Source organism: Nomascus leucogenys, chromosome 14 (genome assembly GCF_006542625.1).
Source record: "Nomascus leucogenys isolate Asia chromosome 14, Asia_NLE_v1, whole genome shotgun sequence".
Lineage (NCBI taxonomy): Eukaryota > Metazoa > Chordata > Mammalia > Primates > Hylobatidae > Nomascus > Nomascus leucogenys.
The window spans coordinates 34,226,886-34,242,394 of record NC_044394.1 but is presented as its reverse complement, the minus strand read 5'-3'; the positions used below and the strand labels follow the sequence as shown (position 1 = coordinate 34,242,394).

Genomic DNA, 15,509 nt, shown 5'->3' with positions numbered 1-15,509 from the left:
GGATCACAAGGTCAGGAGTTCAAGACCAGCCTGACCAACATGGTAAAGCCCCGTCTCTACTGAAAATACAAAAATTAGCCAGGTGTGGTGGCAGGCGCCTGTAATCCCAGGTATTCGGGAGGCTGAGGCAGAGAATTGCTTGAACCCGGGAGGCGGAGCTTGCAGTGAGCCGAAATTGCACCACTGCACTCCAGCCTGGGCGACAGAGCAAGACTCCGTCTCAAAAAAAAAAAAAAAGAATGATAATGTAAAGCTGCATGTGGTGGTGCATGCCTGTAATCCCAGCTACTAGGGAGGCTGAGGTGGGAGGATCACTTGAGCCCAGGAGTTTAAGTCCAGCCTCGTTAACATAGCAAGACCTCAGTCTCTTAGAGAAAAAAAATAAAAAAGAATGATAAAGTGGAAACCAAGAAACCTGGCTTCTGATCCTACCTCTGGCTAGTGTTTAATGTTTAGGCTTCATTTTCTTGTATGGGGAAATAAGAAAATTGTGCCAAAAAATTCTGAGACCACGTCAAGCTCTGTTATTCCATAGGGTGTATAGAGTTCTGTAAATCTATATTTTGCCAAATATAGAATGAATGCTAATAGTATGTTAAGTATAGTACAGAGATTAGGGCTTGTCTAACCTTGCAATAGGCAAGAAGTCTATTTCTGCCTCTTTCTGTGTGTCTACCTATCACTATATTAGACATCATGGTGATACAGTAGGACTTAGTCCTTAAAGGACCTCAAGAGGGTGATAGATACATAGGAAGTACCTATACACATGTTAGATTACAAAACAGATAGTGTTATGTTTGTTTATGTGCTAATATGTGTGGTATGGACAATACCTCCTCTAGACATTCTGAAAGAGGTACTGTAGACTGCAGTATATCCAAGAAAGAAGTAGAATTTCAGACATGTGAATACCCTGGTTTTATTGTTAATTGCATCTCATAATATGTTTCAAGGACCAGGTTGAGCCAGGCGTGGTGGCTCACACCTGTAATCCCAGCACTTTGAGAGGCTGAGGCGGGTGGATCACCTGAGATCAGGAGTTCAAGACCAGCCTGGCCAACGTGGTGAAACCCTGTCTCTACTAAAAATACAAAAATTAGCCATGCGTGGTGGTGGCAGGCGCCTGGTGACTCAGGAGGCTGAGGCAGGAGAATCGCTTGAACCAGGGAGGCGGAGGTTGCAGTGAGCCGAGATTGTGCCATTGCACTCTAGCCTGGTGGACAAGAGTGAGACTTTGTCTCAAAATAAAAGGCCAGATTGAATATCTCATAGATACTTTGCTGTTCACTGAGCTACAGCCACTTTTATTCTAGGCTTAGACTTACTCTGTAGTTTGAACTGTTGCATTAATAGAGGGTAAACTTACCTAGATTTACTTGGTGTTATTGCTTTTCTCTTTTTTTCTCTCCTGACTCCTCCTTCCCCTCCAACCTAACTCCAGCTGAAAAAAGGAAGGGTGGGCAGACTGTGGACTCTGGCCTCCCGCTTCTAAGCGTGTCTGATCCTTTCATTCCTCTACAAGTACCTGATGCACCAGGTAGGTGAATAGAACTGTTCTGAGGTTAAGCAGCTTAATTTGCATGTCCCAGGCCTTGTAGAAAGTTCTGCCTTAAACACGCCGTGAAAAGGATCTGAATTCTAAGCCCTAGTAATAGGCTGCTATTGTATATTTTTACTGTGTCTCAATAAGAGGAGTAAACTTGTCTTGGAGGGTACCAGCCCTTAGCAAAGATAAAATCAGTTCAGGTTATACCAAATTGATTTCCATATTATATCAGTGTTCAGTTTTTCATCCTTGATTGTGTTAATGGTGACATGAGCGACCTCTGTATTGGAAAGAACATTAGTCCAATATTATTATAACAATGGTGGGGAGCCTGTAAGCACATGATAAAGTGAACAAAACATGAATAGTGGTGATAGTGTGATAATGGGATTGTGGGTGACTTCTGTTGAGTTCTTACTTTTCTATAATGTCTTTTTATTTTATAATATAAAAACACATAATAATAATTAGGGAATGGGATAATAATTAATAGGGAATGTGAGTCAGGAGACCTGGGTTCCCTTCCAGGCTCTGCCGCTACCTGAAAACCTTCTGGGCTTGGTTCTTCATCAGTGAAGTGCGTTGGACTGCAGGAGTTTGAATATCTCTTGTAGTCCACCATATCTCAATTTTAAGTAGCAGTCTAAAAAGTAGAAAGTGGTTGGTGTGTTCTGAAAGAGCTTTTGGAACAGTGATTGGATGCTTCCCATTTGGAGTTCAAGTTACCTAGGCTTTTCCTTCTGACCTTCCTTCCCTATTCTTTTTGGCGGGAGGAGTGGTGTGGGGAAGAGAAGCCGCCCTTTCTCTTATCTATCAGTCTCTTCACAAAAGCAAATTGTTCCAGCTCCTTAGAAGCAGTTCACAGTTGTTTTGCTTCTGATCATTTTTCCTTTTTTCCCATTGTTGCCCCTACCAACTCTTGACCTTGAACTGATAGGACTGGCTTGGTTTTTTTTCTCTCCCAAAATGTTAAAGGTATTTGATTGCTTGCTTCAAGATTGGAAGTGACTGCGATGTTCATATCCTTTACCAAGTCTGCCCACCATCACTAACTAAGACAGACTGCAGCTAGGGCACCAAGGCAGTTTTTATTTTTTATTTTTAGACAAATTTGTTTACCCCTCTAAGGAGAAGCAAACACTTGCTTTGATCAAGTAGTGCTGTATAACTTTATAGCTTACTGGACCTGGATGTAGCTTAAAAATATCGAAAACCACTAAGGAATGATCCAATACAGGGTAGTTGAAAGGGAAGAAAGGAATGAAATAGAGGCGCTTTTTTCTTTTGCACTCTTCAGGTATGCCTGGCAGTACTTGGACAAGTTCATTTTAAATACGTTAGAAAAGTGTGGGCTGTAAACTCCAGCTGGGGCTCACTGTCTTTTCCTCCCTGTTTTGGTAATCATGGGATCAGACAAGGGAAAGAGGTGATGAAGGCATTCTCCTTTTGACACCCCTTCAGTTTCTTGCTTTGCTGTTGCTTAGGTAGCCCATGGGCTGCAGAAGCCAGGAGGAAGGCCTCTTTGCACAGGGCAGAGGATGAGGGCCCTCAGGCAAGTAACTGTCCTGTGCAGCTGTCACAGGAGTCCTCTGGATCAGGGTTGAAGAGCCAGGCACATGCCCCAGGTGGCTCAGGAAATCGGCTTCAGCTTGTGGAAATGCGTCTGGGGCCATCAGAGCCAGCTGGCTGCTTTCCTGCCTGCCTTCTTGTCATCTTTCCTGTCTCCTGGGCCTCCATGCTTCTTTCATCCCGGTGGATTCCTGCTGAAATGTTACTGGTATACACTTTAATACCAATTAAGCCAAGACCTCTCTTGGGTTTCAGTGGAAAGATCAACTAAAATGAGACATTTTAATAGAGAACTTCAGGAGTGTGTTATTTACTTTCTGATCTGTCAGACCAGACCATCTGTTGAAAACATAAGTTAGACAGTTAACTCTTCTGTGCTTTGGTGAATTCTCATATCACTGAGGGGGTGTAAAATCCAGGCTGCTTACTGTGACCTGCAAGGCCCTAAGTGGTGTGGCCCTTGCCTACCCCTCTAATCTCAACTGATAGCGCTCTTCCCCTCCGTCTTGTCTTTCCTCCAACAAGCTAAGCTTGTTCCCACCCCGGGGACTTTGCACTTGCTGCTGCTCAGCTTGGAAAGCCTTCCCTTCAGCTTTGTTCCCTTGTGTCATTCAACTTGTGGGTCTCAGCTTAAATGCTGTCTGCTCAGAAAGGCCCAGTGTGGTCCCACGGGCACTCCCAGTCACATCCCCTGGAACTTTTTCTTCATAGCCCTTATCAGGACATAGTCTGTCTTTCCTCATCCTATCACTCTCTGAGGGAGGGGCCTAATCTGTCTTATTCACCACCTGTATCAGCTGTGCCAATGACACTGCCTGTATTCACTCAGTGAGTATTTATAGATCCCACAAATGAATGAAATGAAACCAGAGGCTGGAAGCCTTTAGGTGGCCCCATTACCCTCCATTTCTGTCCCAGCTCCCCGGTACCAGACGACTGGCTCCATAGCCTTCCATCTGCACCTCTGCCAACTCCCAGCCAGTCCCCCCACACCCACTCTTTGAGAGTGAATAAAGGAAGGCACAGCCCACAATGTCAGGCAGCTGCCAGCCCCTGGGCTGATGAGAATAGTAGCCAGGCTCAGCAGGTTGTTTAGCCCCGTCCTTTCACGGTATCCTGCAGAATTGTGCTAAGTATGTTATATTACCACGGTGGCTTTGACTATTCTGCTTATTTTAACATTCAGCCTCTAGCACATTCAGTTACACAGCTTCTATATCAAGGCCACTGCATCCTTTTTTAACATTTTTAAATGTTGAGTCAGGAAAGGGCTCAAGGTTCAGTGTTTCTAGAACCTGGGCAAACTACAAATTTGGTTTTACCCCACAAAAAGCAAGCAGTCTGTCATACCTCCAGCCCACTAGGGACACCAGTCAGTTTTTTTGCCTGGTTTTCTTTCTTTGTTTTGCATACATGCTCATCTTCTACTCTCAGCCATACTGATAAGAATCATGAAAGGCCGGGCGTGGTAGCTGACACCTGTAATCCCAGCACTTTAGGAGGTCGAGGTGGGTGGATCACCTGAGGTCAGGAGTTCGAAACCAGCCTGACCAATGTGATGAAACCCCCGTCTCTACTAAAAATACAAAAATTAGCCAGGCGTGGTGGCATGCGCCTGTAGTTGCAGGTACTGGGGAGACTGAGACAGGAGAATTGCTTGAACCTGGGAGGCGGAGTTTCCAGTGAGCTGAGATCACACTCCTCCACTCTAGCCTGGGAGACAGAGCAAGACTCTGTCTCAAAAAAAAAAAAAATTGGCTGGGCGTGGTGGCTCACGCCTGTAATCCCAGAACTCTGGGAGGCCGAGGCAGGTGGATCATCTGAGGTCAGGAGTTCGAGGCCAACCTGGCCAACATGGTGGGACCCTGTCTCTACTAAAAATACAAAAATTAGCTGGGCATGGTGGTGGGCGCCTATACTCCCAGCCACTCAGGAGGCTGAGGCAGAAGAATTGCTTGAACCCGGGAGGCAGAGATTGCAGTGAGCCGAGATCACGCCACTGCACTCCAGCCTGGGTGACAGAGCAAGACTCCGTCTCAAAAAAAAAAAAAAAAGACTCATGGACTCTCAGTCTCCTGAAGACCATGCATTTCAATGACTTTTAACATTTTTATTTTATACTTTTAAAATGATTTCACATACAGGTACCTTTGATCTTATAGATACTGGGGAGTGGTAGGTGGTAGATAATGTCAAGTGATGCCCTCATTGTGTGGGTGAGGAAGTGAGGCCTTAGTGTTGTTCTGACTGTGCTCAGCCACACATTCTTCTCATTGCCCACACTCCCCAAACAGTGGAGGTTTCTTTTATCTTTGGGACAGTTCTCAGATCAATAAAGCCTTTGACCAGAGAGCTAAATTTAAGGCTTTGGGAAATATAAAAATAGATTTGAAACTGCTAGACCTGAGTTCTAGCCATTAGTGGCTAGGTGATTGTGGTCAGATCACTTAAATTGTGTGTTCTTATCCTTAAAATTGGCAATACTAAAAACTACCTTATGGGGTGGTTGCAAGGTTAGATGAAATCATGTATTTGAAATTTCTATGTGAATCTTAAATTACTATAAAGATGGGAAATGCTGTTTCAACTTTGGTTCTACATCCCTATTCCCAGTGGGGCAGTCCTAGTTATCATAAAATGATATTTTTCTCTTGTTGAAATTAAACTTGCTCTTATGACCTTTAACTTTTGCACAACTGAGAACCATTAAAATAGATTTCCTGGAATACAGTGATTGTCAAACTATGGGTAAAGAGCACTGGATAATTGTAGGTTGGTCCGTTGGTTTGTTTTAAGGAATATTTTTATTTTTCAAAGCACTGTAAAACAAATTTTCTTAGAAGGTCTGGAATATGAACATTCGTATGCTTACAAAACTGCCAAATGATGCATGGCTAGTGAGTCTCAGAGTATTTCATTGATGCTCAAATGCTGCTTGTCCATTTATTTGCCTTCTGTATGCATTAGGAAACAGATAAGCTATAAGTAGTACCAGCGTTTTAAAATATGGTAGAAAAGAGGCTGGGCCAGCCTCATGCCTATAATCTCAGCACTTTGTGGGGCCAAGGCGAAAGGATCACTTGAGCCCCGGAGTTCGAGACCAGCCTGGGCAACGTGGTGAGACCCTGTATCTAAAAAAAAAAATTTTTTTTTTAATTAGCCAGGCATAGTGCTGCATGCCTGTAGTCCTAGCTACGTGGGAGGCTGAGACAGGAGGATCCCTTGAGCCCAGGAGTTTGAGGCTACAATGAGCTATGATCACTGCACTCCAGCCTGGGTGTGACAGAGTGAGACCATGTCTCTTAAAAAAGTGTACGTGTGTGTGTGGGTACACACACATAGATATATATTAGAAAGAATGAGGAATTTTCTCTGAAAATTGGGGACTATTTTTAAATCATTCTTTTAAATTGTAGTAAAATGTACATAATGAGATTTGCCATTTTAACCATTTCTAAGTGTACAGTTCAGTGGCATTAAGTATATCTCATTGTTTTGCAGCCGTCACTACCATCCATCCACCCACCTTTTTTCATCTTGCAAAACTGAAACTCTGTACCCATTAAACAACAACTCTCTATTTCCCCTTCCCCCAGCCCCTGGCAGCCACCACTCTATTTTCTGTCTCTATGAATTTGACTACCCTAGGAACCGAATATAAGTGGAATCATACAGTATTTGTCCTTTTGTGACTGGCTTATTTCATTTAGCATCATATCCTTAAGGTTCATTCATGTTGTAGCATATGTCAGAATTTTCTTCCTTTCTCAGGCTAAGTAATATTCCATTGTGTGTATATGCCACATTTTCTTTCTCCTTTCATCTGTTAGTGGACACTTGGGTTGCTTCCATCTTTTGTCTTTTGTGAGAGATGCTGCTGTGAACATTGAGTGCACAAATACCTCTTCCAGATCCTGCTTTCAATTCTCTTGGGTATATACCCAGAAATGGAATTGCTGGATCATATGCTAATTCTATTTTTAACTTTTTGAGGACCACTGTTTTCCATAGAGGCTGCATCGTTTTACATTCCCACCAACAATTCACAAGGATTTGAGGAAACGATTTTTATAACAACTCTGCAGTACTGATCTCGGTGTTCCACAGAGTAAGCAAGAAGACATTCGTTGCCCCATCAGTGCTGCTTCTTAGAATTAAAAACTTTTTTTAAAAAGTGCCTCTTGGTTTGTGGCACTTCATCATCTCTTGAGAAGTTAAGCAAGAGAAGCTGTGTTTTCTCAAAGGTTTATAGTCAAGACGGGCATTCTTCTCATAACTTTTGGCCTGGCCTCTTCCTCATTTCCAACTGCCGTCTCATGATACTGAGAAGTCCAAGGTTGATCATAATATGTGTTTTTACTCTGGAAAGCTTATCTTTCTGCAGATTTAATTCTCTAAAATGAACTTGGAATGGGGCATGATGTTTGACTTTTGCTTCTAACTTGTAGATGTCACAAATGGTTTCTCAATGCTAAGAACTCTTTAGAGTGACTAGATTTCATTTTATTTTATTTCTTTTTTAGGGTGACTAGAGTTTTAAAACATCATCTCTCATCATGAGACTTCAGGGCTTACACCCCAACTCAGACAGAACATAGATTTCCAAAGCCACAAGGATGGAGCAGCCGTGTCCTCTTTTTTGGTGGGGCTCGTATTCGGCCCTTCCATGTCTGTCAGTTCAGCCTGTTCTACTCCTCCTGTTCATATTCCTAACCAGAATCAGAATGGGCCTTGAGCAAGCCCTTGGTTTTATTAGCCTGTGTAAGTAGATACCTGTCCTCTTTTTTTTTTTTTTTTTTGAGACGGAGTCTCGCTCTGTCGCCCAGGCTAGAGTGCAGTGGCGCGATCTCAGCTCACTGCAACCTCTGCCTCCTGGCTTCAAGCGATTCTCCTGTCTCAGCCCCCCGAGTAGCTCGGATTACAGGCATGTGCCACCAAGCCTGGCTAATTTTTGTATTTTTTGTAGAGATTGTGTTTCACCATGCTGGCCAGGCTGGTCTCGAACTCCAGACCTCAGGTGATCCACCCATCTCAGCTTCCCAAAGTGCTGGGATTACAGGGGTGAGCCCCATAGCCGGCTTCTCTTTTGATATTTTAGGGGAGGGGCTGGACATGATGGCTCACTCCTGTAATCCCAGCACTTTGGGAGGCTGAGATGGGTGGGTCACTTGATGCCAGGAGTTTGAGACGAGACTGGGTAACATACAGGGAACCCATTTAAAAAAAAAAAAAAAGTTTTAAGTTAGCAAGGCATGTTGGCATGCATCTGTAGTTCCAGTTACTTGGAGGCTGAGGTAGGATTGCTGGGATTACAAGCGTGAGCTGCTGTGCCTGGCCAGTTTATCTTCACTTTGTCAATAAGAGAACTTCAGTCTAGAAAGAGTAAGAGATTTGCCCAAAGTACTACACAAACTTAGTGTAGAACAGGTCTCCAGTTTCTTAGTACCTTGTCTACCTCTCTGTTAGACCATCCTGCCTCTTCCCTACCTTTCACTTTATTCTAACAGTTCTGCTTATTCTGTTCTCACCCAAGGCATTTGAGTAAAATATGGAACTTGACCCATATTCACTACTGTAATCACAGGCACCTGTGGCTTGGTGACCCCCTAGCCCATTTAGTCCTCTTACTTAAAAGAGACATTAATCCCCTTTTATGTACCAGACACTTTATTTGTACACACGCATTAATTCTGATAAATATTTTTAACAACACTTTAAAGTAGTTCTTAATCTGTTTACAGGTGAGACAATTGCTTAGAAAAATCAGGCAACTTAAATTCAGGCTCTTTTACTCTTTATTTTTTGGAATTTTGCAGGCCCCAGCTAAAATTCCAAAAATGTATGGTATCACAATAAAAGGTAAAAATAAATCAATAAAATGATACTCTCCATCATTTTTTTTAATAACTTCAGCTTATATTCTAGATTTAGGGGATACATGTGCATGTTTGTTACCTGGGTACATAGCATGATGCTGAGGTTTGGGGTACAATTGATCCCATCACTCAGGTACTGAACATAGTACCCAATAGTTATTCAACTTTTGTTCCCCTCCCTCAAACACACACACACACACACACACACACACACACACACACACACACACACACACACATTTAGAGTCTGGAGTCAGTTCTAAAAATATCAGAGTAAGCCTAAAAACTAATGCAAAACTTGGCCGAGCGCGGTGGCTCACACCTGTAATTCCAGCACTTTGGATCACCTGAGGTCAGGAGTTTGAGACCAGCCTGGCCAACATGGCGAAACCCCATCTTTAATAAAAATAACAAAAATTAGCTGGACGTGGTGGCAGGCGCCTGTAATCCCAGCTACTCTGGAGGCTGAGGTGGGAGAATTGCTTGAACCCAGGAGGCAGACGTTGCAGTGAGCCGAGATCGCACCATTGCACTCCAGCCTGGGCAACAAGAGTGAAACTCTGTCTCAAAAAAAAAAAAAAGCAAACAAACAAAAAATACTAATGCAAAACTGGACCGTTTTCTTCTCTTCAGAATTGTCCAACTGCTTTTCACAAACATTTCTTAGGAAGATTAAATCATTACTAACAATTTATGAATAATTTGGGAGTTTCATTGGTCTATCTCCTTAAATAATTGAGAATAACAGTGTCAGTCTTTCTACATTTCAGGTATGAACTGTCCCAGAAGAATGGCTTTTGCCTTTCCATCCAAAGAAGCCACTTCTCATAACTCATGGGGAAAAAAGATCTTTGTTCATTAGACATCGCTAAGTCACAATATGCTGATGTGAAGCTTGATTGATGTTTTTGGATCTTAAGGAACACTTCTACCGTTTCCTACATTCACCACTCTCTTTTCTGTGCTGTTCTCCATGCCCCATCATGATACTTGGCTTCAGTGTGTTTCAATTAAACTGTAAGGGAAAGGACAGAATTTATAAAATAAAGGATATCAGGGCCAGCCCTTGATGCAGATGGGAGGCCTCCAGGCTTCATGATTTATAGACTGTCAGCATCCTATAGCCTTTCTTGTGCCTCCCATTACATCCTTTTCTCAAGTTCTTCATTTTCAACGACCAAAAATGACCAGTAATAGCTTTAGATGTGACCTCTTCTAAGAGTCCTTACATTTTAAAGCAATCAAAACTTTAGTTAAACCAGAAGAATGTAACTCCAGTGTGGTTAAATATCTGAGTCTTAGTATCAGCTAGCTCTCTTGCTTACTTGCTGTGAGATCTTTGGCAAGTTACTTTAACTTTCTGGAGCTGGTTTCTTCATTCATAGAGGAGAAGGCTGAATTAGATAAGATATGAGGTTCTTTCCAATGCTAACCTATCTGATAACATTACCGTTTTCCCTGGGACCATGTCTATGTGAAGACTCATATTCCTGTATTGATGGAGATAGGCAGACCCCTAGACAGATACAGAGAGAACTTCAGAGACAAGTCCAGGCTCTACCATGTCTAATCTGTGACTTTGGGCAAGTTGCACATTCTCATAGTCTCTGATCTTCATTCTTTTAAACTGTATTAGTATTCCCAAACCCAGGAGTTTTTGAACAATGAATGAAAATATTTTATATTATGCTCTACAAATGTAAGTGATGTCCATCATTGTGATGGCACCTGGAGGCCCACTAAGTCACTGGGAGCCTTCCTTCCCTGTGAGAGTCCTTGGAGTCCAAGCAGCTTTTCGCACAGCTGTCCACCTTACATAGACATGGCCTGTGCGTTCACTCCCAGCTTTGTGCCTGGTATTGTTCTGTCTGCAGCTCCTTCCTCCCACATTTCTGGTATTTAAGTATTCCCAAGCAGCCGTGACCATACAGGTTATCTATGTGAATAGCCTGTTACTTTGAGGTTTGGTCAGAAAGTAAGCCCCCCTAAATCAGGCAGTTTACACCATTCTGTCTCACCACATGTACATGTACACTCATGTGCTTCTTTACCTTCCCACATGCTTTTTGCTAATGACTTATAAAAATATTAGATTCTTGAGCCAGGTTCAGTGGCTCATACCTATAATGTCAGCAACTCAGGAGGCTGAGGCAGGAGGATTACTTGAGGCCAGGAGCTCAAGATTGTTCTGGGCAGCATAGCGAGACCCCATCTCTACTAAAATGAAAAATAAAAAATATTAGCCGAGCATGGTGGTACATGCCTGTAGCCCTAGCTTCTCAGAAGGCTGCAGCTGGAGGATCTGTTGAGCCCAGGAGTTTGAGGCTGCAGTGAGCCGTGATCGTTCCACAGCACTTCAGCCCAGGTGGCAGAGCACTATCCTGTCTCTTAAAAAAAAAAAAAAAAAAAAAAGGCCAGGCTCAGTGACTCACACCTGTAATCCCAGCACTTTGGGAGGCCAAGGTGGGTGGATCACCTGAGGTCAGGAGTTCGAGACCAGCCTGGCCATCATAGTGAAACCCCATCTCTGCTAAAAATACAAAAATTAGCCGAATGTGGTGGCGCACACTCATAATCCCGGTTACTAGAGACTGAGGCAGGAGAATTGCTTGAACATGGGAGAGGGAGGTTGCAGTGAGCCGAAATTGTGCCATCGCACTCTAGCCTGGGCGACAAGAGCAAAACTCCATCTTAGAAAAAAAAAAAAAAAAAAAAAGATTGTTCTTCAATTCCTGTTCTTTCCACCTCCTCAGTCAAGCCAAAAGGCATATATGTGGCAGGGCATCTCAGGGGAAACCAAGAACTGGGATACAAAGGTTCATAAGACCCTTCCCTACCTTTAGTCATGCTTAAGGGCTGCAAGAAAATTGAGTGCAGGATGCTCCAGAAGATTCCTGATGTGGCAGGAAGGTGGGGAAAGGCTTAGAGGAGATGGTATTGAGTGACAAGTACAAAAAAGTAGGGGGAGGCATCTCCATTTTACAGATGAGGAGATAATGTCAGAAGGTCAAGGAACTGTGCCAGAGTCACAACATGTCACCAGAGAGGCTAGAATTCAGAATCTGAAAGAATGCTAGCCTGAGGTTTTGCACCAAGATAAACTGCTGCATGAAAGACAAGCAAGTAATTTTGGGTGTTTACTTTTTATCTATTGCTTTTCAAGATTGCAAATATATGAGTGCTAACTTAAAAGAAGCAAGTAATTTCATTTTTTTAAGTGACAGTTTTTTGAGGAGAGAGGAATGAAGCAAAAACTAGTGTTTGGAACAATGCAAAGTTAGACTTTTTAGGAAAACCATCTTATTTTTACCAGTATGCTGAAAATTATTAGAGATATTTTTAACATCTTATAATGTCATATACAGTGTAAGTAAGGTTAATGCTAATATAATTACACTTGTATACTTGGTTACTGCCCTGTGAGGGTTTTTTCCTGCAACTGAAAAGCTTCCTTTTTTCTTCCTTCCTTTTTTAATGTTTTTATTTATTTATTATTTTATTTTATTTTTTTGAGACTCACTCTGTCACCCAGGCTGGAGTGCAATGGCACGATCTTGGCTCAGTGCAGCCTCCACCTCCCAAGTACAAGCAATTATCTTGCCTCAGCCTCCTGAGTAGCTGGGACTTCAGGCACGCGCCACCACGCCTGGCTAATTTTTGTATTTTTAGTAGAGGCGGGGTTTCGCCATGTTGGTCAGGCTGGGACTATAGGCATGCACTACCACACCTGGCTAATTTTTGTGTTTTAAGTAGAGATGTGGATTTCCCTGTGTTGGCCAGGCTGGTCTTGAACTCCTGTCCTCAGGTGATCCGCCCACCTCAGCCTCCCAAAGTGCTGGGATTACAGGCGTGAGCCACTGCACCCAGCTATCCTTCCTTTTTTTAATATAAATGAGGTATAAATGAGATATGTAGCTTATTGTCATTTAATTCAAAGTTATCTACATTCCATGGACTCCAGAGATGGTGAATTGGCTTTACATATAAGTCTTTTTCTGCAATGTGTTAATTATACTGAAGAAAATTGTCTTGCCAAGACTCTGAAATCCATTCTTTTGTTTGACCTGTGTAGTTACAGTTCACCTAAATTGAAGATCACCTAAAATTTGGTTCCTGTTTTTCCATGAATATCAATTTATTTCTTGCTTATCTCAATTCCCAAATGGCCTAGAAGAATACAGATTTATTACAACGTTATATGCACGTTCTTGGACTTTAAGTCACTTCTTTTTCTCAAGCAAACATTTTAATTTTAGTTATCTTAATGACATTTCCATGGTTTAAAAGAACGTTGTTGACGTGTCTTTAATTGGGCAAGTTACAGAATTTATGTGATCTGAGTCTCCTCTTAACAGGAAATATAAGCTCTAAATTCCCTTCTTCCGATAAGATTCTATGATTCATTATTTTGTTTCAAGTTAATGCTTCACCTTTAATAGCTTAAAGGTAAATAGAGGGTTCTTGATGGATCGGGCTAAAAGAATCGTTTTGGAAGGAATCCTAATGCGTACACGTTGTCAAAAATTAAGTTACCAGGTGTGACAAGTCTGGTGGCTCTGGCGTCCTTTTATTTCTTGGCCAGAAGACTCAAGAGTAATCCATTTTCAGGCTTAAGTGAATTTTGTGATATTTGACCATAGAATAATATGACTGCCAACATGTCACAGGTGCATAGTTGGCAGACAATAAATGGTCGTTGAAGTCAACTTAGGTGTGTTTGAATTGATTATCTTGGTGAGTTATAAACTGTTTCTAAATAAAGGTCCCCCCAACCCCTGAAAAAAGAGAGAGATGCAAAACTAAGCCCAGGAAGGAAAATGAACATACAAAGATTTATATGCAGATGTTTATGGCAGCTTTATTTTTACCAGCTTAAAAACTGGAAACAACCAAATGTTCAGTTGGTGAATGGATCAACAAAGTGTGGTACAGCCATACAATGGAACAGGACTCAGCAGAAAAACAGAGCAAACTATTGATACTTGCGACCCCACAGATGACTTCATCTCAAAGAGATTACACCAAAGGAAGGAAACCACACACAAAAGACTATATACTCTGTGGTTCCACTTATAGGAAATTCTGGAGAAGGCAAAGCTGTAGGGACGGAAAGCAGATCTATTGTTACCAGGGTCTGTGGTGAGAGGAAGGCACTGACTGTAAAGGTGTATGAAGGAATTTTCTCAGGTTTTGGAAATGTTCTGTATCATTTCAGTGGTAATGATATGAAAGTATACATTTGTCCAAACTAACCACATTGTACACTGAAAATGGGCAACTTTTATTATATGCAAATTACACCTCACATAAAAACAAGGAGACACACCCAGGGCAGCATCTTGAATGCCTTACAAAGTGACTACTTCACTTGAGGAAGTAATCATTTTTAAACTTCCAATTTTGAAAGCCTGTTGTTAACAAGATATTAATAGCATTCATTTTTATGGTGAATCTGTACCAAATATTGACCCCTAAAATGTGTTTGCATAAAGAATAGTGAATGATCCGCTGGCTTTAATATCTCACTGCATTTTTGCTTTCTTTTTGTCTCTCTGCCCAACGTAGAAAAACTAATTGAGGGACTCAAATCTCCTGACACTTCTCTTCTGCTCCCTGACCTCTTGCCTATGACAGATCCTTTTGGTAGCACTTCCGATGCTGTAATTGGTAAAGTCATCATCTCTGTTTGTTTCTTCAGTCATGCATGATATGTGTGCCTGTTTCAAGAATGACAAGTACCTCGTTAACCAATCCCTGGGGAATAGCCCTGCCACCCCAGAAGCCAAGGCTGTTTAATCTCACTTGTATCACTCCAAATGTGTTTTCCTCGCTTTTTGGGGGTACAACGTCTATTTTTTGCCTTTCTTGATATCTTGAGATTTCTAGAGTGGATCTCTTATGAATGAGGAGGAATGTGGAAAGTTTCGCATTTAGTTAGAAAAACTTTAAAAAGTTGGTTTCTAACTAGACTTTACCTTTACTGAACTTAATGAAATTTAGCAGATTCTTCTTCTTCTTTTTTTTTGAGACAGAGTTTCGCTCTTGCTGCCCAGGCTGGAGTGCAATGGCGAGATCTCGGCTCACCGCAGCCTCCATCTCCCGGGTTCAAGCAATTCTCCTGCCTCAGCCTCCCGAGTAGCTGGGATTACAGGCATGCACCACCATGCCTGGCTAATTTTTATATTTTTAGTAGAGATAGGGTTTCTCCATGTTGGTCAGGCTGGTCTCGAACTCCCGACCTCAGGTGATCCACCTGCCTTGGCCTCCCAAAGTGCTGGGATTACAGGGGTAAGCCACCATGCCCAGCCCAGATTCTTCTTTAGAAGGCCCATGTATACATCCAGCTGCAGTGGGACGAGCCTGGGAAACACAGGAAGACCCCATCTCTACAAAAAAAAATGTTGTTAATTAGCCAGGTGTGGGGGTGCACACCTGTGCTACCAGCTCTTTGGGAGGCTGAGACGGAAGATCGCTTTGAGCCAGGGGGTTTGAGGCTGCAGTGAGCCCTGATCATG

At 42.4% G+C, this 15,509-nt stretch overlaps 1 protein-coding gene across 2 annotated transcripts in view; it reads left to right on the top strand.

Annotated features, from left to right (window-relative positions):
• AAK1 (AP2 associated kinase 1) overlaps positions 1–15,509 on the top strand; it is a 180,410-nt gene that overhangs the window by 150,887 nt on the left and 14,014 nt on the right. For both annotated transcript variants that reach the window (XM_030826869.1, XM_030826868.1), the window contains exons 17-18: positions 1,445–1,540; positions 14,560–14,661. In XM_030826869.1, coding sequence (XP_030682729.1) covers positions 1,445–1,540; positions 14,560–14,661 — 198 coding nt within the window. The remainder of the gene's footprint in view (positions 1–1,444; positions 1,541–14,559; positions 14,662–15,509) is intronic.